We start from the raw sequence: 26,456 nt of genomic DNA, 5'->3' as shown, positions 1-26,456 counted from the left end.
AAGGGCCGAGGTGTGGAAGTGATGATGATGTTTTGGCCCCTGCTAAAACTTCTAGAGTACACCCGTGACCTTTAGTGTGACATAAATCAAAGTTTTAAAACTCAGCACCAGATCCATTAACACGTTACATAGACGTTTAGTATGACACCCCCGCAGTGGTTTGCACTCAGACATACTTAAATACTGAATTATTACTCTCACTGCTGTAGCTCAACCATATAATCTAAAAATAATATGAATGTAATATATTTTTATCACAGACTATACATAACTATATTTTTTTCTACTTTTAGTAGCAGTTACAATTATGTTTATAATCTTGAAAAATTCTAGTTATTATCCAGGATAACATGTTTATGATAACTGTATCAAAAATCTAATATCACAAATATCAATTACTTTTTAAGCTCTGTGTTTATGAAAGTTTACCTCATCAAAGATAACGACCAGTATCTTTTGTGTCTGTTTAAATCAAGTGACAAATGTATTACTTTCAAGGTGGCAGGAGTTTTCCTCACCATGTCAAGGTACCAGTAAATCTTCTGGCGAATTTGATCCTCCCCGCACGCTAAAATTCTCCTCGTCAGGTCGTATTGGGTGACCGATGTACAGTCAGCGTGACCGGGGATCTCAGCAATGTGCGTCATCAGTCTGAACTCGCGCGTGTTTACGTATAAACACCTGAAACAGGAAAAAAGACTAAAATTGACCATCTTTAATATGAGATAGCTCATTAGTAGTGTCTGAAAAATTACACACTTGCGTCTTTTTGTTCAACGTTTGAAGACAAGACGTTTCTGTGGAGATTTTAAGAATCTGAGAAAGTGTCTGTTTTATGAATTTGGTCTGGTGAAAAAAACTGTTTCACTTTTAAGTAGCTGTGATTTTGACACATGAAGTCATAGCAAATATATGATAATTTTCCATCAGTGTAAATCTGTGTTTTCATATGAGTACATATCTGCTCTCAGGCCGCTTGTCAGCTTGCTCTCACTTTCCATAGGTATGTGTCAGACCAATCTGTCGGTATAGTGAAGCACATACAGCGCCACTGCACAAAGAGAATAGGCCACAGCTGAATTAAACATATCCAGAATGACATGAATCATGAAAACTGCTTCTGTGCAGCATTTAAATTAATATGATTTTTTAAAATCTAATTCTTAAGTTTTGAATTAGGGAGTCAAGTCATTAAAGAATTTTAATCAAAAATCTTATTTAAATAAAAGTGTGTTTGCACCTCATTTGTGCTAACGAAGAAGATTTCTTTTTTTTTTACGCGATGACATGTATTGACACCTGCACCCTTCATTCCAGGAACTTCCCCTATCCTGAGTCAACCGGCTGACCCAGGTCATGTTTAGCACAAATTAAACACGCGTTCTCAGCATTTACTCCACTTGTAGACCTTCTCATGTGACCTCTGTGCTGTATTACAGATCCAGTCTTACATCTGAATGAAGTCAGTAATCGTGTACACCACGGCGCTCTCACCTGTACCTGAAATATGACACCAACCTCATTCACTGCACACACCACATGAGCCAACATAGCAGCATCATGTGAACATATTTTGCTCTTAGCATTGCGTAGTTGCACGTAGGGGATGCATGCTGGCTTTTGTGTGGAGTTGCCATGGTACGCTGAATCTTGTGATGTAACTATTGGGTTTCTTAGAAGCCCGTTGGAAATAGGTGGGAGTGAGGAACGTTGCAGTGTGGTGTGAGTGCAGGCTCCCTGTGGGTATGACAGTATTGTTGGCCGCCTGTCAGGAAGTCTCATCCGTTAGCCTCAAGGTCTGAAAGCATGTCAGCACATATTTACAGCGGGAACCCACTGGCTGGGGCAGACGGGATCTGCTGCACTTTTAATGTTACTGAAGAGCCTCTTTTCCAGATCTGATACCAGCCTACGGCCCTTAACTGTACTAACATTTCATTGAAGATGCTCATTCCAGTCAGAGGATATCGACAAGTAGGAAGTCAAAGTCAACCAGATATCATATTGCTAATGCATCCAAGAGGCTTCTTCAGTTTTCTTGAAGAAAATGCCCAAGATTCATTGGTTTCTGCTTCTCCACTGTGAGGAATTCTTGCTTTTATCTGAGCACATTCGTATTTTGAATTATTTATCAGATGATAAGTGAAGATAATTTGGGGTTTGGACCCAGATAAGAAGTTGCAATGGGCATTTTAGAATATTTTAAAGCCACAAAAAACCCAAACTCTTTAAAAAGATTAGTCACCCAAATGAAGGCCAGTGTGCCACAACTCATAGGTGTATTTTCTTTTATCTTTGTTGTCTTTGCCATGCGTTAGCCACACCAATATAGGTTTTAAAACTTTTTCCACAGCAAGAGTGCCTTGGATTATGTCCTTTTTTGATTCATAAATAGATTAATTGGTATTGCCAAGAGAAGCTGTCCTAGTTTCAGCAAGTATGTTAAATTCTTTCAGCCTCTGTGAATGTCTTGGTAAAAGATGTTTTCCCTTTTTCATGCAGCAACATCAGCTCTTTAATGGTATGAAGCGCACTGCTGTGTACTTTTACAGATAAAGAGATAGGTGTCTGAACTTTTCTCTCGTACCCATGGTAATGGTCATGAAAATAAACTTGACACAATATAACAAGATGCATCTGTAAATTGTTACAATCATCTATAGGTCTTGCTCATTTTAAAACCAAAAATCGTGAGGCTCCCTGTTTCTATAACACCTTTCTCTGATGGTATGAGCATATACCAAGCTTAGCTTAGCCAGGCTTATCCAATACATACATTGGGTCTTGACCACCACACAGTTTTTGCTCGGAGGTATTCTAAGAATGTCCAGCAGCCGTCCAGAAGTCAATGATTTGGGGATCCTGAGCAAACTAGAGACTGAAATGACTCGTGCATGGGAATTCTTTGCCTCTTGCAAAAATAACTTAACCTATGCGTTGATGAATTTAGGATTTTTCCTTGTTATGGTCTTACTTAGCCAGACTGTTTTCCATATAAGTCCTCTCACTGCTACGAGCTAAGCAGGAAGCATTTTTGTTCCATGTTGAAAAGGGATTTTGGAAAAGGTAAGGCAGGGGGGGAAGTTGCCAGAAATTACTGAGCCAACCTGTGGATTATTCAAGTGACTAGCATCTGCTAAACCAGACTACCCTTGTCTACACATTTTTATAAATGTTGAAAAGGTGAATCGCGTCCAGATTGACCAACTTGTCATTGGTAGTTTTCCATTCACCCTGGAGGGATCAGGCCTTTTCCGAATATCCCTACAAAGCTTTTTGTTATCCCCTCAGTAAGGTAGTGGGTAAGCAGGATTTCCGCTTTTGCAATTCACAGCGGCCGTGACGGCACACATTATTTTAATACGCTTGCCAGACTGTGTAACACCAGTTAAGAACGTGGGTGTGGGGGGGGGGGGAAATAAAAAAAATATTCCCCACTGAGACTCGGAGAGAATTTGGAAGCGTTGCTCGGTGAACTACACCTGCACGTCAATCAAAGCTGGAGGAAGGAAGGACATTTCCTGTATATTGTGCCACTGGAAAAGACTTTGGAAGTTCAACGAACTTTGGCCCATTTTGGTTCCTGCCTGACTTGAAACCCAAATCCTTTGTTTTGAAGTTGTTGAGGTGCCGTCTGACCCCTCGATACGCCCGCCCCTTACAGTAAAACTCAAGAAGACGTGTCACGTACCAAAACACACAGCTCCAAAACATTCACTCAAAAACAACTGTTTGAGAACGTCTGAGACTCGACGTGTTTACAACCCACTCTCCGGACTGACTGAGGGTTGAAAGTAATCTATTTTTTGTTCCTCTTTTTAATATTAAACTAAATGAACAAGCCAGAATATTAGGTCCCTCCACTGAATGTCAGAGTTAAAGTGTAGTTGCTTCTTAGGCGTCTCCTGAGCTGTGCACAAAGAATAGGTAATATTACTTGTTAATCCTCACCCTTGCAGTGGGGACTAAATTCACACATATGGCTGTGATCAGATCTTATTTCTTACTACTGTATCAGTTAAACGGCAAATCATTTTCTTGATAAATTATTAAATTAGTCAGTCAGTTGTTTATACTATAAAACGTCAGAAAACAAACACCAGTCACACTTTTCTTAAAGCCTACGAGGATGCCCTCAATTTGTTTTGTCTGACCAAAAAAAATAAGCCCAAAGATACTTAATTAACAATGATATAAAACAAAGAAATGAGAAGGTAGAATTCTGGAATTGTTATTTGAATATTTTTAACTCAAACCTTTGTCCTAATCCTTTCTGCTGTGTATTTGAAAACTAAGAGATCATGTTGTGTTCCTGCTTGTCTCTTTGACATCCATACAAAATTTAAAGCATTTAATAGTGAATAACGCTTATGTATCAGGACTTTTATTACCTTTAGCAAGGAGGTTATGTTTTCACCAGAGGACCGTTGGGCCTTGGCGGTAGTATGGACTTTACTGAATGTTACTCTAGTTGTGTAAGAAAACCATTAAATGAAACTAACATTCATAAAGTCAGCTTTATTGAGCTCCTTCAACACTTATTTTTGGCTAACGTATAATGTTTCAGTGTTTTCCTTCCCGCTTTGATTTTAGAGAAGATAATGCAGTGTTCAGCTCTGCTGAGGCAAGCAACACTTGGTGATTATGACATTTTCAGCCTGTTGGTGCCAGGATATAAAATTGTTAAGCAATCTCAACATCAGGGCCAACTCTGAGTTCCCCTTATCGTCGCATAATTTCATCATGTGTAGCTGGCATACATTCAGGAGAAACAGCCAGCCTATACTCTCGAGCAGCAGCCAGTTCTCTGTCGGTTCATAATAATTACCCGAGACAAGTTCCACAAAGGCACTGATGTGTAGCACTGCATGGCCATTATTCAACAGACAAAAGCCTGCCTTATGCTCCTATTCTCAGCCTCAGTAACATGTAGTGATGGGTGAGGGGGCTGGGGTGGAGGGGTTAATGTTTTTATACCAAAGCACTTAATATCCACGTTGTGCAAGCTAATTAATAATCTGTGTTTGCTTTCCTTTTTTCAGTTCCCAAGAAGAAGAGAGGCCAATATCTCCCTTCTACATGAGGTAGGCTTCCTGTCTCTCCACTTGCAGAATTGGGTGAGAGTATGTTGTTTTGCACAGGGGGTGTGGTCAAGTGGCTGCGTGCTGCCTCAGTGCATTATCATCGTGAAACAATGGAACCACCAGTTAGAGGGAAAGCAGGGCAGTGTGCACATGCAACAGGTCTGCTCACCACCGTTTGGGTTATTGTGGCGGAGGCAACCACATCACGTGTTTCAGACACAGCAGCGAAAGCACAAGACGCGTCGGGGTGAAGACGCCGTTTCAGAATGATGTCATAGTAAAGGTTATTGAACAGCTCAGTAGGAATTATATATGGAACGGAAATAATTGGTTGATTAATTAGGTAGTTGACAGAATAACAATCTAAAAAACTATTTTGATAATCAAATGATTTTTTTATCAAAATGTGAAAAAAATGCAGAGCATGGTTGTTGTTTTTCAGTTCCAGGATTTTCTGTTTTTCTTTGTATTATTGTGAACTAAATATATGTTGGTTATAGTGGTTATAGTTATTCCCACTAAACAAGATGTCACCTCAGGCTTAGTGAAGTTTTGATTCATAGCATGTTTGACATTTTATGGGCCAAGAATCAAATAATCAACTCATTAATGAAAAAGTTAACAGTCAGTTCAATCGATAATTAAAGTAATTGGTCGTTGCAGACCTAATAGTAACTGATGTAAAATCAATAGTACAAAATCTAAGACATTTCCTTGTCACTATGAAACATAGAATAACACCTTGTGAATAACAATCCAATACAAGTGAAGGGAATGACCTCAACAGCCCTCGTGTTTTTTCACACATGAGTAATAACATTTTATTTCTACCTGGCCACACCTCATTGATAATCACCTGTTAATCATCAATTACCCGACTGTCATCGTTCCCTGTTATTACTCGGTCTACGTTGACTTTAAGCCTTCGATACACAGCAGCTCGCCCAGCCAGTGTTAATGACTCATTCTTCGTTCTTCAGTCATTTAGAGTTGGCACAGTTTGACCGGAGTGTTGTTTGCTGATGTGACCTTAGACCTGATACGGCTCAAGGGCGACTGTTTGTGTGAGTGAATGTTATTATTGCTGTCAGGGTGACAAGTTTACAGGCGCGCAGAGGATTTGATTTTATGCTTCACATAAAGAAATGGACATTCAAGCTTGAAGTTTTTTATAGTCTGATTAAATCTTACTGTTGTTCAATCACAGGTAGCAACAGCATCATTGGACATGCATATCTTCAATGATCAAAATGCTGGCATACAGATAAGACCTGCAGCTATTGTACATTTTTTGTATCAGCAGTAAACCTGGACACAATAAAAATAACAAAAAACTGATTGTAACGTAATAAAATACAAATCCTTCTATGAATGATAGACGGTCAAAGGTCCAAACACGTACACTGATCCATGGCCTGGACATGTGGTCAGTCCCAGAGTCAGCTATGTACGGTATGCGTAGTATATAATACATAATAACTCTGGTATAGAATACATAATCTCTTTGTGTGTATTGCATAATCTCTATACTCAGCATGCTTAGTAAACTGGTGATAATATTTTACAAAACGAATAACAATGGGCAGTTTGTTAACTTTCCGAGACATGTTAATTCATAGTGGTACTGGACTGCTTTGTACTCTAATGTGCTTTTAATATCCCTGCCTCTTCAAATTAGAGAGCTCTCAATATAATCTATATCATATGATCCAACACTACTACAAACAATCCTCAATAACCAAACAAATAGTTAAACAAATACCTCTCTGACATATTAGATGACATTAGATTTGACAGGTCTATATAATAGTCAGAGGAGAGAGATTTGATTGTCCACATTGTCAGTGTTGGACTAAATGTTATTTCCTATATCCTTCCTCTTTCTCTGTCACGTCTCTTGCTCACGTTCATCATTGACTAATTCTGTAGCCAACTTGTACTTTGTCACAAACTGTACACACACACACACACACACACACACACACACACACACACACACACCCCATACGTCTCTCTGTTGAAGTCTACACATGAGCTTAACTTGGATTATAGATCAACTTAATTCTCCTCAGTTTGTTTGTTTCCTCAAAGTTCCTGGTATATGAGTCAGGTCCTGAAGGTGTAATACTGGATTACCTGAATGGAACCCCGCGAGCATTGGATTTACTGTGACTGGTTTAAGCATATAATAATAAACCTTATTTATACAGCACCTTTTAAAAACGGAGTTTACAAAGTGCTTTGACAACAAAGCAAGAAAAGCAAATAAAAACACTTAAAAGCAGTAAAATGACAATAAAAATAAGTGAACAAGTAAAACAAAAGGTGAAAGGAACACGATAAAATCACAGTAAAACCACAATATCACATGAAAGCAAGTCTATAAAAATGGGTTTTAAGAAGTGATTTTTAAGAAGTACATGCTTATTTAAAAGAAGCATGTGACGTGTAAACTTTGGGAGTTTTTTCCTCTGCACCTTTAATGCCTTTAAGACCACTTGACCTACAATACAGACACTACTGACAGACTCATTATTTTGTTCTTACTTTTATTTTCAAGGCAATTTTCTTAGTTAGTGGGTCAGGTATAAAAGCAATTATGCTAAGCTAACTTTAAGCCCCTGTTAAACAAAGTTTTGCACTGCGGGCCATTTAAAATCACACTTAGCAGGACAGGAATAACACAATAGCACAATTTAAGTAATTATGAACCAGACTTAAAAGTCAGCAAATTTTACAGACATGAACAAAATACAAACAGTCGGACTGCTGACTTGTCAGACGTCGGTCAGATAAATTATTTTTCAGACAAACCAGACACATTCATTATATTTAAGTCCGCCAAGGAGGTTGTGTTTTCACCCGTCTGTTTGTTGGTTAGTTGTTTTTCTTGTAAATAAGATTGCACAAAAACAACAATGAATTTCCATGAAACCTGGTGGAGGGAGGTGGTATGAATCAGGGAAGAACCCATCAAATTTAGCCCCAGGATAATTTTTTGACTTTATTAACATTGCCAGATCCTCTCCCTCTGAATTAGTGTATTTCCCAAAAGGTCAAACCATTTCTTGAAAATAGTTCGACTGACATTCCTCCCTGAATCAGCCTAAATCAAAGTTCACATTTGCTCTTGACAGCAGACCAGACAACTGTTACTCTTAAGCATTGTTTTTTTTAAACTTCCTCTTCATTGATAACATTCTCTCTCACAGTAGCAAGTTTGTTTGAAGATCAAACATTCATGTCGTAGTTAAACAATGACAATAGAAGGCAAGAAGTGTCTCTAAGATTTATAGTTTTTACAGCAGTGGAATAAAATTACACAATCCTCTTGTTGCAAAATCAACAGCTGATGTGTTCCCGCTAAAGCACTGGAGTGGAGCTGGTGGCCTCATTTCATATTTTTAGAATATGTCTGTTTAAGAAGGGATTGTCGGCTAGACTCACTCAGCATTCTGCCGGGGATATTTCCGTTATGTTTCTGATGCAGTGACTCATTCTTATTCCCGATCGTCCTTTTTGTCAGTAGTTCATGAGTCAGACACCATTGCACACCGTCCAACTACACCGTGTCATATGAGGGTACTTTCACATGACTGCATCTTTTGTTATAACTAAATCAGTGGTACAAAGTTCTTTCTGGGCAGTGATATCATTGCGTTGGGGATTTACCAAACTGCCACACTTCTGCTGCACTGTGCCAACCCGAAGATTATTTGAGACGACGATTGCTGCCAGGAGATATTTTATTACCAAATATTTTACACTTGACACTTTCAGTCAGCCAGGCCCAGCTGTTTATTTCATCAGCAGCCTAAATGTGGCATAAGCAGACATGAAATAAAGCTGATTTAACATTACGGGCCAAGATATGCGCAAGCACAGTCGGTGTATTTCAGGAAGTCGTGGAAATGAACTTACACCATATAAGGAGTTTCTGTTAGAAAGAGTTAATTTCATACAATTTTATTTGATACATAACCGTTTCTTTACAGTTTACAGACTTAGTCGTCAGTAGCTCTCAATGTATGTAAGTATACAAACTAACTAGACGGGACAAATGCGTCCGCCAAGGCCGAACAGTCTCCTTAAATTCAACCAAGCTGCACCAAATTTAACAGACTCATAGATATCAGTCCCCTAAATGTGCCTGTTTTTTATCAAGATCCATGAATTATTCTCTGAGAAATCAAGGAAAATGTTGAAAAACTTACAATGTTTAAGAAACGGAAACACCTTTTCATTACAAGATAATTAAAGGTATAACTAAATGTTTTTCCTCATTAAATTCTGTTTATTTGTTTAAATATTTTGTTATTATTATTTTATGTCTGTCGTTTCTGTCTTCTTCTAAATTTCCCTCAGATGAGACTGAGTGCTAAAAATCACTTTTCAGTTCAACACAACAGACCATAGTTTGGGATGAGGCATGAGTACAGTAGACAATACGTTGCTCCAGTTAAGAACCACTGTCAGTCAAAATGTTCTATCAGTGTTAAACCTGCAACATAGACAAGAGTAAGTTTAATTTGCTTGGCAGAGAGCCAACCACTTACTAACGTGTTTACTGAATCATTGACTCTCTCATTACCTTCATATCAAGAGCGTCTGCAACTTTGAGGAACAGTCCTACAAAGTTATCAACGATCCTAAAACTTCAGTCATATTTCACACCTCAACGTGTCCACTGCACTAAACGAATGCGTGCCTGTGACATTTGCAAGCATTAAGGGTCGAAGGTTAAGTCAACATTAGCGAGCTGTTAAACTGTTTGCTGTTGCTTTAACCTCCTACTTTCAAAGCTAGGTCTAATTTTGGGTAGTGGGCTAAAATTATTCCTGTTGTTTGCAGAGATTATCTATCAGTGTAATCTGCGCTCTCCACCTGTGAGTTATCATCTGTCTGACTCTTTACACTCCATCTCCCTGAGTAAATGGAATTGAACTGATGGTGAAGGAAGTTTTCACATAATATATATATGGATTATTGTAGTCATGATAAAAAAGATTTTTTTATTTTTTTATTTTTTTTAAATCAAAGCCCTGGACATTTACAGCTCCACATTTATTATCTGGTTTGTTTATACTCATCAAAGTGACCGTCTTGTCATTACACAATAGGGCGTGTTCTCTTTTCATGTGATTCACTATCTTTGCTTACAGCTTTGATAGTGTCAAAATCAGTGTCATTTTACACTGGTTCACCCCAGTCACCTTCACAGTGTACCATCACTACATCATTACTTGTCTCTTTATCAGACCTCTGCGGCTCTGCTATTACTGTCAACACCACTGTTTAGGAAGATTTTTCAGGTGACCCTTACACATGTTGACGTAGCTGTGCTCCAGGAAAAGCTGACATGACGTGCACCAGGTGGTGAAAGCTGTAGTGACTTTGTGAAGAGTAAAAAATTTGGATTTTTGCAGCAACATTTCTTGAATCTGTCTCAAAACATTGTGACGTCTTTTCACATTAATGATAAAATTTCAGAACCTCATCCTTTATTATTAATTATTATGTAAACAGTATTTTTTTAGGTCTTACTTGTTGAATAATTGTCTTATTCAATAAAAGCAATAATTAGAAGATTGTTGAAAATGAGCATCAAAATTTCAAATAAAATATATATAAATATATTACATTTCTGGTTATATATATCAGTTGCATGTCGTCAATCTTCAACTTTGCGATGACATCACAGTTATGCTAAAAAAAATACTGAAATTATTAATCACAATGTTGAAATTGTTTGACTTATTGTCAGCGGCTAATTGTCACATTTAAGAAATTGGAACCAAATTAGGATTTTTGATTAATTAATGTCTAAAACTATATATTTTTGTAAGTGTTAATGAGTTATCAACTAAATATTTCAACTCTACATTCAACAAGTACTGCTTCAATGTATTGCCTTGGATGATGTAGTTGATAGAGTACATACATAAACCCAACAGAACAGCTTTGAGCTTTATAGTAAGTACAATGAAGTAATAGCCTCTGAAACAAAGTAAACTTGAGAAAGTAAACAATTACTGTACTACAGCAGGGTTTGCTGGTTGTCATAGAAGCCGGTCCCTTTGCTCTCAGAGGACGTTCTCATGCTCTAAACACAGCTGAAGTTAACACACACTCACACACACTAGATGCCTCGATCACCTAGGGCCAGAATCAGAGCCTGGGGGATTTTCAGCGTTGCTCAGTGACCTGTTGTGACCACCTGTTTCTGTAGCGTTCACTCACCTTCCCCCTCGTGTTTCTCTTTCAGTAACCACCTCTCCCCTGTCTACTGCAGACCAGATGTGGTGAAGTAAGTGGACTTTCCTACCATCATTTCAAAAGCAGCGCTCTTGTTATCAATCACGTTTTATTTTGAGAAAAGTCTGAAATTGTATCTCTTGTGATACTGTCATTTTATTTTATGTTTTTATTTGTAGTTTTCTGGACAAGACCATACGATCAGCGGTAGAGCAGCACCTCTTTGACGTGAACCCTGTACGGGATCAAAGTTCAAAGGAGTGTGAATTGACATCTCCAAAGGTGACGCCAACTGCGCGACAGAGACGGCGAAGCCAGAGAGAGCAGCAGGAGGAAGGACTCAGACAACGAGAGAGAAACGGGTAGGATGATGGCATCGACATGAAGTTAGCAGTTGATACAGTACCTGTCTTAAAAGTATACTGCCAAAAACCATGTTCACATTGGTTTATTTTACATAACCAATTATTTGGCCAAAATGTCAGTAGATGCATTGTGGGTAATATATGCATCAAGGTTTTGGCAAGGATTAAAAATGTGTTAAAGGTCTTGACTGCAAAAATGTGTGTAGCTGTAATTTGATGTTTTATTTTGGAGGAGTCCAAGTGGCATTACTGTTTCCTGTGTGTTAAACAGCAGTTCAAAGTGCTCCTTACAAAGAAGAGATTAAACAGGCAGATTTCTGTGTTATAAGACAACTCAGCATACAGAAGTTATCAGGGGATGTATTTATGCATTAAGTTCTTTGAGGTAGGAAATCAGAGCCTCGCCAAAAGATATCTACTTAAAATATTCTTTTTATTTCCACAATTTATTTGCTTATTATATAAAATTCGATTGTTCGTGTGTCAGTAACAGAAACATTTCAGAATGTTATACCGGTGAAGCAAAATGACATAAGATTCATTAATAACTTCTGACCTCAGTGCAATGGTTCAACTTGCAGTTGGCGTGTCGGTAAGAGTAAACATTTATACGGTTTCATCCTGCATGGGAAGCTCGTCCACTGGGAGTTAGTACACTCACAACAACTGGAGTCATTGCAGTAAGAAGCTAATCCTTGTTGATGGAGAGACCTGGTGCAGTATGAGAGATCAGTGACTCGTGGATTAGACGAGGACATCAGTACAAAGACGGCAGAAAATGTCAACAAGAGCATGGACAGTAAATAGACAGTAAATAGAATTAGCCCAAAAACTAAACAGCACATGAGTCACTGGAAAGGGGGATAAGTAAATGAGGTGCTGCAATGACCTTGGCATTTAGTTCCCTGAAGCATTTCACCCGATGTCAAGCCAGTAAAGACAATACCAAAGTGTGCAGCAGAGAGAGTAAGGTGGAAGGCAGACGTTTCATTTCCTTACCCTTTTCTGTCCTGACTGACAACAGAGCTGCGTCCATTACGGCAGACACCAACAAGGAGAACATCCCGTCGAGCTGTTGTAGCAGTCCCGGCAGCGTGGGGGAGGACGCAGGCAGCGGCAGCAGCAGCGTGGACTCGCAGGGAGGCCAGACCGCTCGCACTGAGCGAACCCCCAAACCCAGGAAGTCAAAACACAGTCCCACGCTGCTGCTGCTCACCGACAATCAGGATGCACACACAGTGAGTCATGACACCTTCTCTCCTCATCTCCTTTTATTGTTACTGCTTTCTTCCTCCGTTCTTTTAGTCTGTAACGTCACTCACTGCATTGTAGTAAATTCTGAAATTGATTATAGATTTAGATTGTCAAAGGATTCAGCTCAAACCCCTGCCGTCATTGTCTCTGGCTCCGTGCAAATAACAGTGTGTTGCAGTTAACAAGAATCACTAAATGGAGACAAGTTGTAAGATGACGGGAAGCCGTGCAGCAGCCTAATGGCTCCCCGCTCGTCTCATTGTACAGGGGGATGTAATATGCAGCCTGCCACACTGATTGTTAACCACTTTTTCCAGGAGCAGTGCAGATGTAAGGGCTTTCGATGAGTGAGCAACTAGCTGCAGCTTTTATCCAGTTATTAAGATCCACAAGCCAGAAACCTCTCAGCTCTTTGTGGTGATGGTACTTGGGACCACGTGTTCCAAGTGCTGGTTTTGTTAAGCAATCAGCATTTGCATCTTGTCGAGGATACAGTCAAATGTTTCTTTCATGTAGAATATTACTTAAATCGTTTATTTTACTTCTTTTCTGAATCCTTAGTAGTTTTATTTATGAAAACAGATCCTACCAGGGTTGGGCAGCATGAGGATATATGTATTTATACAAATGTATACCACCTGCTAGACAACAGGTAGACATTTTTAAGCCATTTCCAATAAGGTACCTCTTAAATATCTTTGGCTGCAAGGTTTTCACATTTTTGGTAATTTCAGGGGGTTTTATCCCTCCACCACATGTCAATCAAATATTTTGAAAATTGCCATATTTTCAAGTGATGTTTATCCACATTGTGATATGAATATTTCAATTCCGACAGAAATTTGTTCATAGCAAGTGAAAAACTACAGCAACTTGAGACGGTATCGGATACTCAGAAAGTTTAAGACTGTTTGAGATTTGCCAGTTGAGATTAACCATAAAAACGTCATGATATGATACTAGATTCCGCATCCCTTTCCCCTAGTGTGCAAGCACACTCCGATAATAAAATCCACGGTTTAAATGAGTCATAGCTAACAGTGCTGTGGTACAGAGAGAGTTATTTACAAGGAGTGTGAGAGAACTGTGAAAGTCGCGACGAGGAAATGGTGTGAGGCCTGTAGCTGTAGTAACAGGATCCATCTCCACACTCTCCTCTTCCACTATAGCTGGGTGTTAGCAAGCTGGATTCTGATGTGTGTTAATGTGAAGATTAGCTGCATGGCGAGCTGCTCTCCACCACCCCACTGATGGAAATAGATTTCATCAGTTCACTCTCACACTTACGGAAGCGGATCTCAGAGCTCGCCGGTGTTTTTTTGTTTTTGTGCTCCCTTTACCAACCCCGTTATATAACAGTACAGATGACACACGATGCCTTGACACACACGGGGTATACAGGGTATGTGATAGCTGGCACTGCATAGCAGGCTGGCTGGTTGACTATTGTGCTGAGTGGCTGACAGCAGTGCTTTGATGGGAGTGAGTGTCTGTCGGTGTGAACAGCCGTCTCTGTAAATGGGAGCTTGTTATGTCAAGAGCCATCGAAAGTCATCAGGAGCTCTGAAAGCCTGTTTTTGTCATGGTGCTTTTCATTGTAAACAACGCAGAAAGATTCAATATGAACATTATAAACAAGGTGGTTGATTCTGTGTGACCTTTTGGACAAACTTCAGCCATCAAATCCCATTTTTGTGTGATATTGTTTCAGGGTTTCCCACGGATTCTCAAAAAGTTTAACATTTTAAGATCTGAAGTTTAGGTCTTAGTAAGTATTAAATATGTTAAGGTAGGTCTTACTTATGTTAACGTTCATTTAACGCTACTTCCATTGCAATTAGAGCATAGTTTAATTCTTAGCATGGAAAAATGGGGCATGGATGGTTGAGATGCTGCGTACAGTTATGGTGTCATCCCTTCACATCTGTTTTATTCTTTTCTACTTTCTGTGCTCGTATGTACTGTATTTTACTACTTTTATTTTTGTCTACTGGTCATTTATAAGATGTGCCTGTGCCACACTTCAGACTCCTAACAGCAACACAGAACAAATAACATAATAATATTTTTTTCAAAGCCAAAGAAATCCAGTCTGCCAACTGCCCCCACACACTTGTGGCAACAGAGGCAGCTGCCTCCAAACAGTGTGGCAACAGAGGTGGCTGCCAAATAGTGTGGCATCAAAGGCAGATTACTTTAAATAGTGTGGCAGTTATCGGTATCACCTGGAAAAATCCATATCGTGCATCCCTACTGATGTGTGATATCTGTCTACAAACACCTCAGTATTTGTTTTTTTCCAGGTAAAGGAGTGTGTTGATGAGCGACCTGGACCAAAGCACATGGATACATCTCAGACTGGGTAACTTTCTTAACTTGATTTCTGAGTAGTTTTTAAAAATGTCATAACACGTAATGAATCGCTTCTTACCACCACACTGACCTTTTCATTTAAACACACAAACTGTAGCAACTGTTGACTAAAAGTTTGTTTTACACTGGCTGCTCTGTTTGTGTTGATGCCTGAAGAGATCAGTATGTCATACTGAGACACACTATCTGATAAAGACAGGCAGCACAGATATACTGTTTATATAAGTATACAAATAAGCTGCGCATGGATTCCTGAAGCTTCTGGAAGATAAAACTCTAACATGTGTTTGGTTGGACAGAAGCTGGTGTGTAATCGGTTAAAGACTATTTACTGAAGTGGTAAAACTGTCTGATTTTTCAGGTATGGCATTTCAAGAAAAGATGGTCTTCCTTCTCCTCCACAGGTAAGATCAAGTTTACAGTTTCTTTCATATGAGTCTTTCTCCAACAATTTCCCTCCTCCTTCTTCTTATAAAGTGGATCTGCTTTGACATCCATCTTCTACTAATACCCAGGCTGGGGCTCAGGGGATACGGTGTGTCGTCCGCTAACCGGGAGTTCAGATGTTCGATCCCAGGCTCCTCCTGCTCACATGCACGATAATGAAACCCAAATTGCCACTGACAGCTGAACCAGCAGTTTGTGATAGAAGAAGCACAGCATGCAGTAGCGCTATATGACAGGATAGGAAACTAAAAGAGTTTTGATCAGTATGATTGTGTGTCAGGGTTTCGTGACTCTACTACGTAAACAGAACAGAGACTCCTCTTTCCACTATTATTCACAAATAGTTGTTTTTAAATCAGCTGTTCAAGACATTGTTAGAAGGATTTACTTTTCATTTGGAATAAGAGCTACTGTGGACATAGACGCTAGTAAACAAGTCACCTTCTCCATCTGCTCGTCTCCACTTTGAATCTGGACAGCTGAACAGAATCTGCTCCACTGAACAGAATCTCACAGAACAGAACCGACGTGGTGAATCTTTGACGAAGCATTTGTTAAAGTCCAGATGGATTTTAGCAGCAGCTCAGGCTGCAGCTCTGCCACCGCCACACTGTGCCACTGAGCGGCCATCTGGAGTCGCCATGGCGCCGTTCTGGGTGCAGCAGCTTCTCAATGGTCATTACTGCCCAGGGTGCAACATGAGCATCACCCAGACATGATCGTTACCATCAGGCCCTCTCTGTCTTCCTCTTCCTGAGCAGCAGTTAGTTGGATTAATTAATAAACTGATCCTGTCGGTATCGTGACCTCATCCATTGCAGCAGACTTTTAGAATATTGATTTATTCATTCTTAGCTGGTGTATACCTGCTGTTAATTTGGATTATGTATTCATTGTATTTCCGTGAGTGATCTTTGACCTGTGTGCACTGCTTAATGTTAATGTATTTAAAAATGTATCATTTCTTATTTAAATTTTTGGCTGCTTCTCTTGCTTTCGTGTTAGTGCATGTTGCATATACAAGTATTTGGGTTTTGTTCAGACAAAATAAGACTCAGTGGAGACTTTTTTTCTGATTTCTGAAACTTTTTATGACCTGTGCTCACAACATTTCACACCATTTTCTTAATTTGTAAAGACACAGCTTTAATTCTGACGTGTTAGTGTGTGGTGTGGTGTGCATCACAATAAGTTTAAGATGACTGCAACACTGACATGGCAGTTATAGTGGAATTGGTTGTAGCACGTTAATTTCTCTTTTTGTTGTGACACTGACCATCTGAGAAAAAAAACATTGTTGTTTGTGGAAACTGGAAATGCATTGACACGGCTTGTTGCTGTTAGTGGTGAGTGTCTTCTTGTATCATTTAGTTTTCACATGCACTTTATGTGTGCATGTGTTTTGAAAGGAGAGATATGGAGAGCAATAATACACCAAGTTATCGGACAGGGAGCTTATGTCTGTGTGTGTGTGTTCAAGGTTATGTGCTTGTCTGTGTGCAATCTCAGCAAAATGCCCCTTTAATTCCACCATTTGTTTGTACACTGTGTGTAAGCGGCCAAAACACAGCTTAATCATTGTCTAATGCATCCACACACACACACACACACACACACACACACACACACACACACACACACACACACACACACACACACACACACACACACACACGCAGAGCAACAGCTGGACATCTCATGATGATGTAATCACGGCTCAAGTGAGTGAGTGAATACAGCGGCTGATGTACCAGTGTGTGTCAGCGGGTGCGTGTACCTACAGTGTTTAAATTATATTAGAACCCAGCAGGAGCACGGTGAGCTTAACATCTGTCCTGTTAATCCTCTGTGGTTCTCCTCAGAGCATCTTGAACTCATGTCACATTGGGCTCTGACAAACTTAATGAATAGACATGATGCTGCCAGTGATGAGCAGATTGATTGATCTACTAAAAGGTGTATGATGAACTCATCGTCAACTCAGAGTGAGGAGGACATAACAACAGGTTCTAATTGATTCACAAGTGCAGCCTGATGAAGAAACATTTCCATATATTAACAGTCTATTACATGATTTAGATGTTGCTCTTCTCTCAACATCTCTTTCCTCTGAGACTCATTACATTACACAACATTCACCCTGTAGACTGATTTGTGTCAAAGCCCAGTGGATCCATTTTTTATAATTGCGTGATGAAAGATAAAAAAAACTGTCTTAATCTGGGAATCTGCACACTTAATTTAAATTAAATTAATCACTCTTGATTAACTCTGAATGAGGTGCTAATTGTCATGAAACCAACAACTAGTCACGCTATCTATCAAAACTATTAGTACTTAATCTAAGTGTGAACGTTTATACTTCACCTTTGAAACAGTAGTTTTAACTATTTCTTAAAATCCCTCTTTAGTACCTTAAGATGTACTTGTGTGAATGATTAAATTAACAATGGCTGCATTTCATTTAGCTGCTTCAGTGTCTTGTGATCGTGAATAATACTGACACATGAATGTAACAGCGCCTCCATTGATGATGATGATGATGATGATGATGATGATTAAATGTCATATAAGCAATGATGCAATTGAAAAGAAACTTGTAGTGGAGAAATATTAAAGATACACATCATGTGCATCTCATTAAGTAAATCATCCCATCGAATTGTGTGATTACAGAGAACACACCTCTGGCTAATGAACAGAGGGATTTCAACAAAAAAAGTCTAATGTTCATATCTAGGGCTGCATGATTCAGGAAAATTTGTTTAGAATCCGTTATCTGTGGGTGGGTTTCTTCTGGATTTGTTTAAAGGATTATATATGTGTGCGTGTGTGTAGATCTGTGGTAAGGGGCTCTTGATTGTTGACCGAGTGAGCTGGTGCGGTATGTACTCGTTCGTGGTGGTGGTGGTGGGGGGGGGGGGGGGGTTCAGTGATGGTAAGTGCTACTTAGGGGAAATTTCTGTTATTAGTTGGCCACTGTTCGCACAATCTCTCTCTGCCCACTAATCCCACTTTGTATCCTCTGTTATTCACATCACATCACATCAGAGTTATTTCCCGAGGAACAGCTGAGGAGACGTGATAACTCCCTGTTTTTGTCCTTGTCCCCTGCACTTCAGCACCAGAACACACACACACACACACACACACACACACACACACACACACACACACACCTGAGACTCATTTACGTAAACCTGCCAACAACAACAACTTAGCGTCATGAACAAAAACAGCAGATTCGACTGCACGCCTTCCTGTAAGTCGTCTGTGGCATTTATGAACTCTCGTAACAGGGTGTCTTGATCTGTTTTTCCTAAAAATAGCTTGGTCCCACGCCCAGACAGAGGAAACAGGACCCTATGGGCTTAGCGCTAAGTGATGCGTGGACATGTTGTAAATACAGGATACAAGGAGTATGTTGTTTCCCCCAAATTATTTACATTAAACCATAATTCAACAACGCAGCTTTGATCATGGATAAACAAAATTAGTTTGAGGGGAAATTTGAGGTTGGAAGAAAGTGGTGGATGATTGGTAAACATTGAAGAAGGGATGTTGTGCTGGAGTTGGAGGTTTGCATGTAGTGTTTCTGCTCTGAGCTGAATGTCTGCAGAGAGAGAGAGAGACAGATAAGGGGAGAAACAAATCACTCAGTCAGCCTACGTGTGCTGGCTCACAATCTGTCTGCTATGTTTTTTTTTGTCCTCGCTCTCCCTCCCTCCTTTCTTAACACCCCTCCACCCCTCCCCTCTGCTCTTTCTGCTGTGGAACAAACAAGTCGAGAGCGGCGCTCGGCTGGGGAATATATGCATGTCAGGCAAGGGAGAGGAGAAGGCAGGCGGGCTACTGTAGGGAGAAGAGAGGAGAAATTAAGAGAGAGAGGGAGGGAGGGAGGGAGAAGAGGGTGGAGAGGGTGGGCTGAGGGACTCCAGTGGGCAAGAGAGAGGAGGCAGAACCAATCCCCTCCTGCTCTCTCACAAACAGCCAAAGACAGATGGGCGGATGTTTTGGCCAGCCGTGGCAGCCAATGGCGAGTGGGGACCAGCCCCCTCTGTTAGGGCAGGGCCAGAGTGAGGGAGTGTGGGGCTCAACTTAAAGAGTGTGTTCACAGGCTGGTCGTCGTTGTTGAGAGCTCTTCTCTTTTCTCTCATGGTTGTGCAGACGTTAAGGATGAAGATCCAGGAGTCGCCTGTCTCTTGTGACACGGGGAGGGTCAGCAGCGGAGAGGTGCGGGACTCGGACTGCGAGAAGACGAGCCGCGAGGATGTTCCCCGGCTGGACCTGACAGCACTGACCGAGGACGACAACTGGGGAGGTGAGGCTGAGCGCTGTCTCACTGTTGTTTTCTTTTTCTAGCATGCACTGCCTCATTTCTAAATAGGTCTTAAAACTATCTGGAATACAAACACAACCCACACACTCCTCCCTCCAGCTCTGCACATGGGTTTCTAGGTAGCAGCTGCACACATTCTGGTGCCTCCTCCTCCTCCTCCTCCTCCTCCTCCTCCTCCTCCTCCTCCTGATGCAGCTCCTTCTGCCTCTTCTGCAGGATTTAATTGTAAAAGATCCTCTTAAGTTGTCTAGCCACCTATATCTGGAGGGGAAACACTCCGTGGCGGCGAGCTTGTTTACTCGGTGGGCGAGATAAGGCAGCGCTGCACGCAGTTTGTTTTGCTAGACCACATGGGAACCTTGTGTCCTATAGACATCGACGTTTATGGCTCCGCCTGTGGTTTTATTTAGGGAGTAAACAGTGGGTTTTTACCAGGATTTATCACTTACTTGGCCATGTATGTGTCAGAACTGTTTACAGACTCGGCTGCTGCTGTAATTCACAGTCAAAATCAATCATTAAAGGGGAGGTGGAGTGGTGATATCAGTGTAGCTGTAGAAACTTGGCTTGCACTGAGCCTGAGTTGAAATGTTCAGTCTTGTGCCCTTTTGAAAAAGTGGGGTTGCATTTTCTGAGCAGCTCGTGTTTTCTCCGTGACTCCAGGAATAGTGAAGGTGATGTCCGTGCTTGTGCACTCCATAGCAGCTTTGCACAAGATCAAGTTTAAATGGAACTAATGAAGTATGCCTGTTTAATTTATTGATGCGTCTTCATCAAGTGTCATTACTAATGCAGAGTTTGCAGAAATAGCCACGAGCATTGCATTATTCATAATCTGCTCTGTTTTGCTCTCTGACCTCTTTTTGAGGTGTTTGTTTATGCAGTGTTGGCATTTCTGCAGAAAGGAAACCGTGCACAATCGAGACTCTGATTGTTTTGTTGGGACGTTGCGACACAGCGGAGGAAGGTGGAGATTTACTGGGCGGTGAAAGCCAAGCATTTTGCAGAACTGTACTGGAATGATAACCAACAGGTTCACGGCTAGAGTCAAAGACAGTTTAAGGACATGTTGCAGCAAGCGTCGGTCCTCTCTCCCACCCCCGCCGCTGTTTCCTGTTTGATGTGGCCCACAGAGCAAAATAGTTCCATGTAATAAATCTCTCAACTTCCACAGCCTCATTTGGAGCTTTTACAGGCGAATTAATGCTTTGTGGAGCTCTCTAGTGGCCAAATATGATACATAAACATAAGCAGAGTCTGTGATAGGGTTGTTGTTTTTGTTGCTTTGCAGCATTTGCTGCATGTGAGAAGTTGTCGGGTACTGAAATGTTGCATCTGGATTACAAAACTTCTTTAGTGTGCATAAAGGTGGGTTGTGTTGTTGTCGCTCTGCCACTGTGGTAGATCGTGTCTCTGTGTGTTTACTCTTGTTCTTAAAAGATCATTTGCTCTGAGGGAGGACAAGGAGGAGGTGACCTGTTTGTTCAGGAAACCTACACGCTGAGATGAAGACATTTGGCTTCTTGTTATTTTCAGGCCTTCCTGTACATTCTGTCCTGCATATATAACATTACACACAGCGAGGACGCCACAGGGAGCCTGCATCACTGGCTGAGACAGAGCAGTTCAGACATTCAGCATCTCCTCATGAGGAGGAACAGTCTCGCCATAGCACGAACTGCAGCTGTGATCATGCATCGTGCAAAGTTGAACTCTGAAGTTTATTCATCTGTAAGGAAGTGGGTTTTCTGGTTTACAGTTAGGGGTTGTGTGCGCCCACTGTACACAATGCGTTAGACTGTATAAATGGGTTTGCGGGGGAAGTGGGCATCAGGCATTGGTGTTAGACCTTTGTCCCAGTACACTCTGTGACAATGTCTGTCATGGTGACCTGATATTTGCTGCTGCTCTGACAGCGATGTTGGAAACACATTAATGGACATTTGAACGGGAAGAGACACATCTCATGTGTTGTGAGTTAGTCAGGGAAATGCATGTTATTTTGATGCATGCTGGTCCTTTGTTTTACTTCTATGTCTTGTTCATTCCTTCATCTTCTTTTCATTTTCTTTTTCTTTTTATTCTGTTCCTCCAGAGTCTTCATTCTTTAACGTCCCTTTCCTTGATTTCAAAACCATTTTCCATCCAAGTTGTTGTGATGGTAAGTGTTGTGTTACATCGCTATTTGGCAAATAACATAAGAGCAAGAAAGCAAGAAAGGCTTATGTGAATGACCTTTTCCTCTGCATGGCAACATGCTTGCTATATACACACACACACACACACACACACACACACACACACACACACACACACACACACACACACACACACACACACAACCTTTAGTGAAAAGACAAACTGGCATGTTTTCTGTTTCATTAGTCTAGTTAATCCTGAACCATCAGCGGGCAGTTGATTTAGAGGATTAATTTCAGATGCCATGGAGCCGGACTGTCCGACTACACTGGCCTGAACTCTGAGCTCAGATAATAAACCAGAAAGAAGACAGTCAGAGTTTCACCTGCCGCTGTGAGCGAGCTCTAACGCGCCAGGCAGCGACTACTTGATAAACTGCACGTACCTTGAGGTGCAGGAGGACCCCCGGGACTCCGAAGCTGGAATTTGATCTAAGTCGCTCCATCACACCACACCTAACAAAAATATGCACTTGCTGTTTTAGACTGGGTGTGCATATTATCTAATACCGTAACTGTTTACACTGATGGTTGGTTTCCTTCAGAGCGTGTTTTCACTTCCTCCATCTTTTCTACTCTGCGGTATATTTCTAGAGTCCACCAACACCTGATACTACGTCTCTCTCGTTTTCCATGAGATCTACATTATTTCTCCTGCTGAGTTTCATGAGTTTGCACTTTCTTTGGAGTTTTCCCTTCTTATTATAACAGCGAACGCTCTCATGCACACGTGCTTGAACAGACACATCTTCGTGGGTTTACCTTGTCACCACGCTGAGTGGAAACTAAATCACAAACTCATTACTGAGACTCAACGTGGGTCGCGCCCTGACATTATCCCACAGAGAGCAAGACTTTATTAATAGCCTGAGGATTGTCAGGGGGATCTGCAGGACTATATTCACCAGACATAATTATTGCCAGAGTGGAGACTGTAACCAGGGGTGAACAGCGAGAGGGGGGGGGGGTCTAACCCACAGCTTCAGCACATCAGAGACTGTCAAGCCCCAGAGGAAGTTTCTAGGTTTTAGAGAAAGAGCCCAGTGACTTTCACACAGTCAGAGAGGATCCACGATGAGAGTCGAGCATGATGTTAGATGTTGCTGAAATTCTGTTGCCCAGCTTTTGTGCATCTTACTCTAAACTTTTACAAAACACACCAACAATAGAGTAAAACAGGAAAGTGAAGGGTCTGTTTTGGATTTGCTCCCAAAGTAAAAAAGTTTTGTAAACATTGTTCATTTGCAGAAAATATAGACGGAAAAAAATGATGACAAAGATAATTTACAAATGAATCAGTAATATGGAAAAAGTTGTCAGATGTGCCCATTTTAAATGAATCCATTCATATGAGAAGTTCCTTCAATGTTGTTCAATTGCATGTGTGTTTGTGTTTTTCAGAACCCGTCCCAGCGTACTCACCACTGCAGAGGGAGAGCATGGACCGCGAGGAAGCTCGACTGTCCCCTCACGCGGGGGGACGACTGATCCGCCAGCTGCTGGAGGAAAACAGCGACCCCATGCTGTCCCCTCGCTTCTACACCTACGGACACTGCCAGCAGTACCTGGACGACACTGAAGTGCCTCCCTCACCGCCAAACGCACACTCGTTTGTCAGGTAGGGCGCATGTCGGGGTTTTGTATGTCGGGGAGGCAAATAGCACAGGGTCAGTGACCTTAACGTCATTTATCTCTTCAGTCGCAGACGGAGTTCATCGCTCGGCTCCTGTGACGACGAGAAAGAGGAGTTGACATCGGCTCAGCTCACAAAGAGGGTTCACATCCTGAAGAAGAAGATCCACCGATTTGAGGAGAAGTTTGAAGATGAGCGAAAATACAGGGTGAGTAATAAAAAACAAGCCGTTTCTCATCACGAGAAGAAACAACAAAATTATGCTCACTGAGACGCAATGTGACTCAAATTATTTCCAGGCCATAAACAAGGTTAACCACTGCCTGAGTAGAGAGTGATGACTCATTGAAATGAATTGAAAATAGAGAGTAGAGCTCTGCACGTGTTTGTTTACAAGACCAATTTCCTTATGAAGGGGCTGATTATCCCACACACAGCTCAGATTTAAAACTGTTATGTTCATTGCTGTTTTATTTTGAAAGATGAATCTGTTTTCATGTGTCTCATTGCTTTATTTTTTGCATCCAGCCCTCCCACAGTGATAAAGCTGCGAACCCAGAAGTGCTGAGGTGGGTAACTGAACTGGCCAAAGTCCGCAGAGAGCTCAAAGGTAAGACACAAAAATATTCAAAGCTCTTATCTTTCACGAGGCGATTAAAAAAATCAACAAAGCTCATATGTAGTTTGTTCCCCAACAGAAAGCAAGTTGATGAAGTCTGAGGAGGACCTGCCGCCGCTGACCCGTCAACGCAGCAACACTTTGCCTAAAAGCTTCGGCTCTCAGCTGGAGAAGAAGCCGCAGCAGGAGAAGGTGCCGAAGCCGCCGGTGGAGAGCACGCTGGAGACAATTCTAAAGAAGCTGCAGGAGAAGAGGGAGGAGGTGAACCGCCCCGAGGACATCAAGGTAAAACCGAGTCCACGTCACACACTCGCACGCATGAATGAAAAAACATGTCTCTAGGACAGAAGGGTTTGAATTTATGATGGTGCTGAAATGTTAATGTGTGTGGGCGAGGACCATTGAGTACTAGTTGGAGTTTTAGACGGCAGGAGTAAGGATTAAGGTTAAGATAAGATTAGATACGATAGGTTATGATACAAATTTGCCATTTAAAAAGTGAAAATAGAAACAAGTAATAAATGAGGAAAGCTACAACAATAACCCAAGGAAATTTAAAACATAGAAATCATATATACAGTGTTAGATGTTAGGGAATGCATGTACAAGTACAAAGATGAACACAAGGATTAACTTGTGTTGCAACTGAGAATGAACTCAGGTCATTTCGAAAAATGTGCTGACTCACTTCCTGCACGCTGCCGACAGGATATGACCCGGGAGCAGATCGGAGCAGAGAAAGTCGCCCTGCAGAAAGCGCTCCTCTACTACGAGAGCATACACGGACGACCAGTAAGTCCACCTCCACCTCCACCTCCACCTCCACTCACAAACACACAGCACGCTCCATAATCCTGATCTCCTCCTGGCATCAGAGGCCAAAACAGAGAGAGACAGAGAGAGAAAAAACGCACGGTTGTGACCCAGAACTGAACCCGAGTGACACGCTCTTTGTTTGATGTCAGACCAGAGCCAATTGTAATAATTGTGTTGTCAAATCCCGACGAGCATTGTTGTATATCAGGAAGTGCAGCTGACCTTTCTGTCACCTCCGCCCCTCCTCACGCTGCGAGCCCCAGTGGTTTGTGTTCGATGACCTTCACGCTCTGACGAACATTTGCAGCGTTGTGGTTGGCCGATGTGGGTTAGCTGTCATTTTGTCTCATGTTAGCGCTGCAGCTAGTTAAGGAGGATGACGGCGCGAAGCTAATGCTGCGCTAACAAGGTGCGTTTGTTTCTGCCTCAGGTCACCAAAAGTGAGAGGCAAATCATGAAGCCGCTCTACGACAGATATCGCCTGGTCAAACAGATCCTGTGCAGAGCCTCCACCATCCCTGTCATTGTAAGTATCCCATCTTCACCTCCCCTCCTTTCTTTCCCCTCCTCCACAGCTGCCTGTTTGTCCTGTCGCTCTTCGACAAGCGAGCAGCAAGCCATCGCACCGCTGCCCACACGCTGGCAGACACGTAATCCCAGCTCCCGTTGGCTTTTATCGCCTGCTGTGGGAAACCAAAGGCAGCCGTGCCACAGACATGTTGTCCATCGCTCCAGGCTCTAAAGTCCAGCTTCGGCTGCTCGGTGGATCATCCGTTCGTAAAGGAGCTCATAGGTGGCAGACCGAGTTCACAGGAAGTGAACAGACGAGTGCGGGAGAGGGTCAGAAAATGAAAAACTGGCTCAGACTACATTCAGGATTACTCATGAGACGTTGAATATTTATTTCAAGTTACAAGAAATAATTCTGCCTGTGAGAGAGGAGTGTAACTGCTTTCTTTTCACTGTTGTTCATACGTAACGATTTAATAACCATTTTTATTACGTAAGATATGATCTGCTTTATGGACCAACAGTGTTATATAAAGCACTGCCTCTAATCCTCATCGTGCAAA

General features: G+C 41.5%; 1 protein-coding gene across 5 annotated transcripts in view; it reads left to right on the top strand.

Annotated features, from left to right (window-relative positions):
• fam13a (family with sequence similarity 13 member A) overlaps window positions 1-26,456 on the top strand; it is a 50,467-nt gene that overhangs the window by 19,957 nt on the left and 4,054 nt on the right. For 3 of the 5 annotated variants that reach the window (XM_034595173.1, XM_034595182.1, XM_034595202.1), the window contains 14 exons: window positions 5,043-5,084; window positions 11,350-11,391; window positions 11,519-11,701; window positions 12,729-12,942; window positions 15,262-15,320; window positions 15,693-15,735; window positions 19,946-20,099; window positions 22,213-22,278; window positions 23,717-23,933; window positions 24,015-24,156; window positions 24,477-24,558; window positions 24,647-24,852; window positions 25,276-25,359; window positions 25,814-25,909. In XM_034595173.1, the coding sequence (XP_034451064.1) occupies window positions 5,043-5,084; window positions 11,350-11,391; window positions 11,519-11,701; window positions 12,729-12,942; window positions 15,262-15,320; window positions 15,693-15,735; window positions 19,946-20,099; window positions 22,213-22,278; window positions 23,717-23,933; window positions 24,015-24,156; window positions 24,477-24,558; window positions 24,647-24,852; window positions 25,276-25,359; window positions 25,814-25,909 (1,630 nt within the window). The remainder of the gene's footprint in view (window positions 1-5,042; window positions 5,085-11,349; window positions 11,392-11,518; window positions 11,702-12,728; window positions 12,943-15,261; window positions 15,321-15,692; window positions 15,736-19,945; window positions 20,100-22,212; window positions 22,279-23,716; window positions 23,934-24,014; window positions 24,157-24,476; window positions 24,559-24,646; window positions 24,853-25,275; window positions 25,360-25,813; window positions 25,910-26,456) is intronic. The other 2 variants (XM_034595212.1, XM_034595191.1) reach the window with 1 other exon arrangement.

The sequence above is a fragment of the Hippoglossus hippoglossus genome, chromosome 1, assembly GCF_009819705.1.
Source record: "Hippoglossus hippoglossus isolate fHipHip1 chromosome 1, fHipHip1.pri, whole genome shotgun sequence".
Taxonomy (NCBI): Eukaryota; Metazoa; Chordata; class Actinopteri; order Pleuronectiformes; family Pleuronectidae; genus Hippoglossus; species Hippoglossus hippoglossus.
The sequence above is the reverse complement of the archived record's forward strand: the minus strand, read 5'-3'. Positions and strand labels throughout refer to the sequence as shown.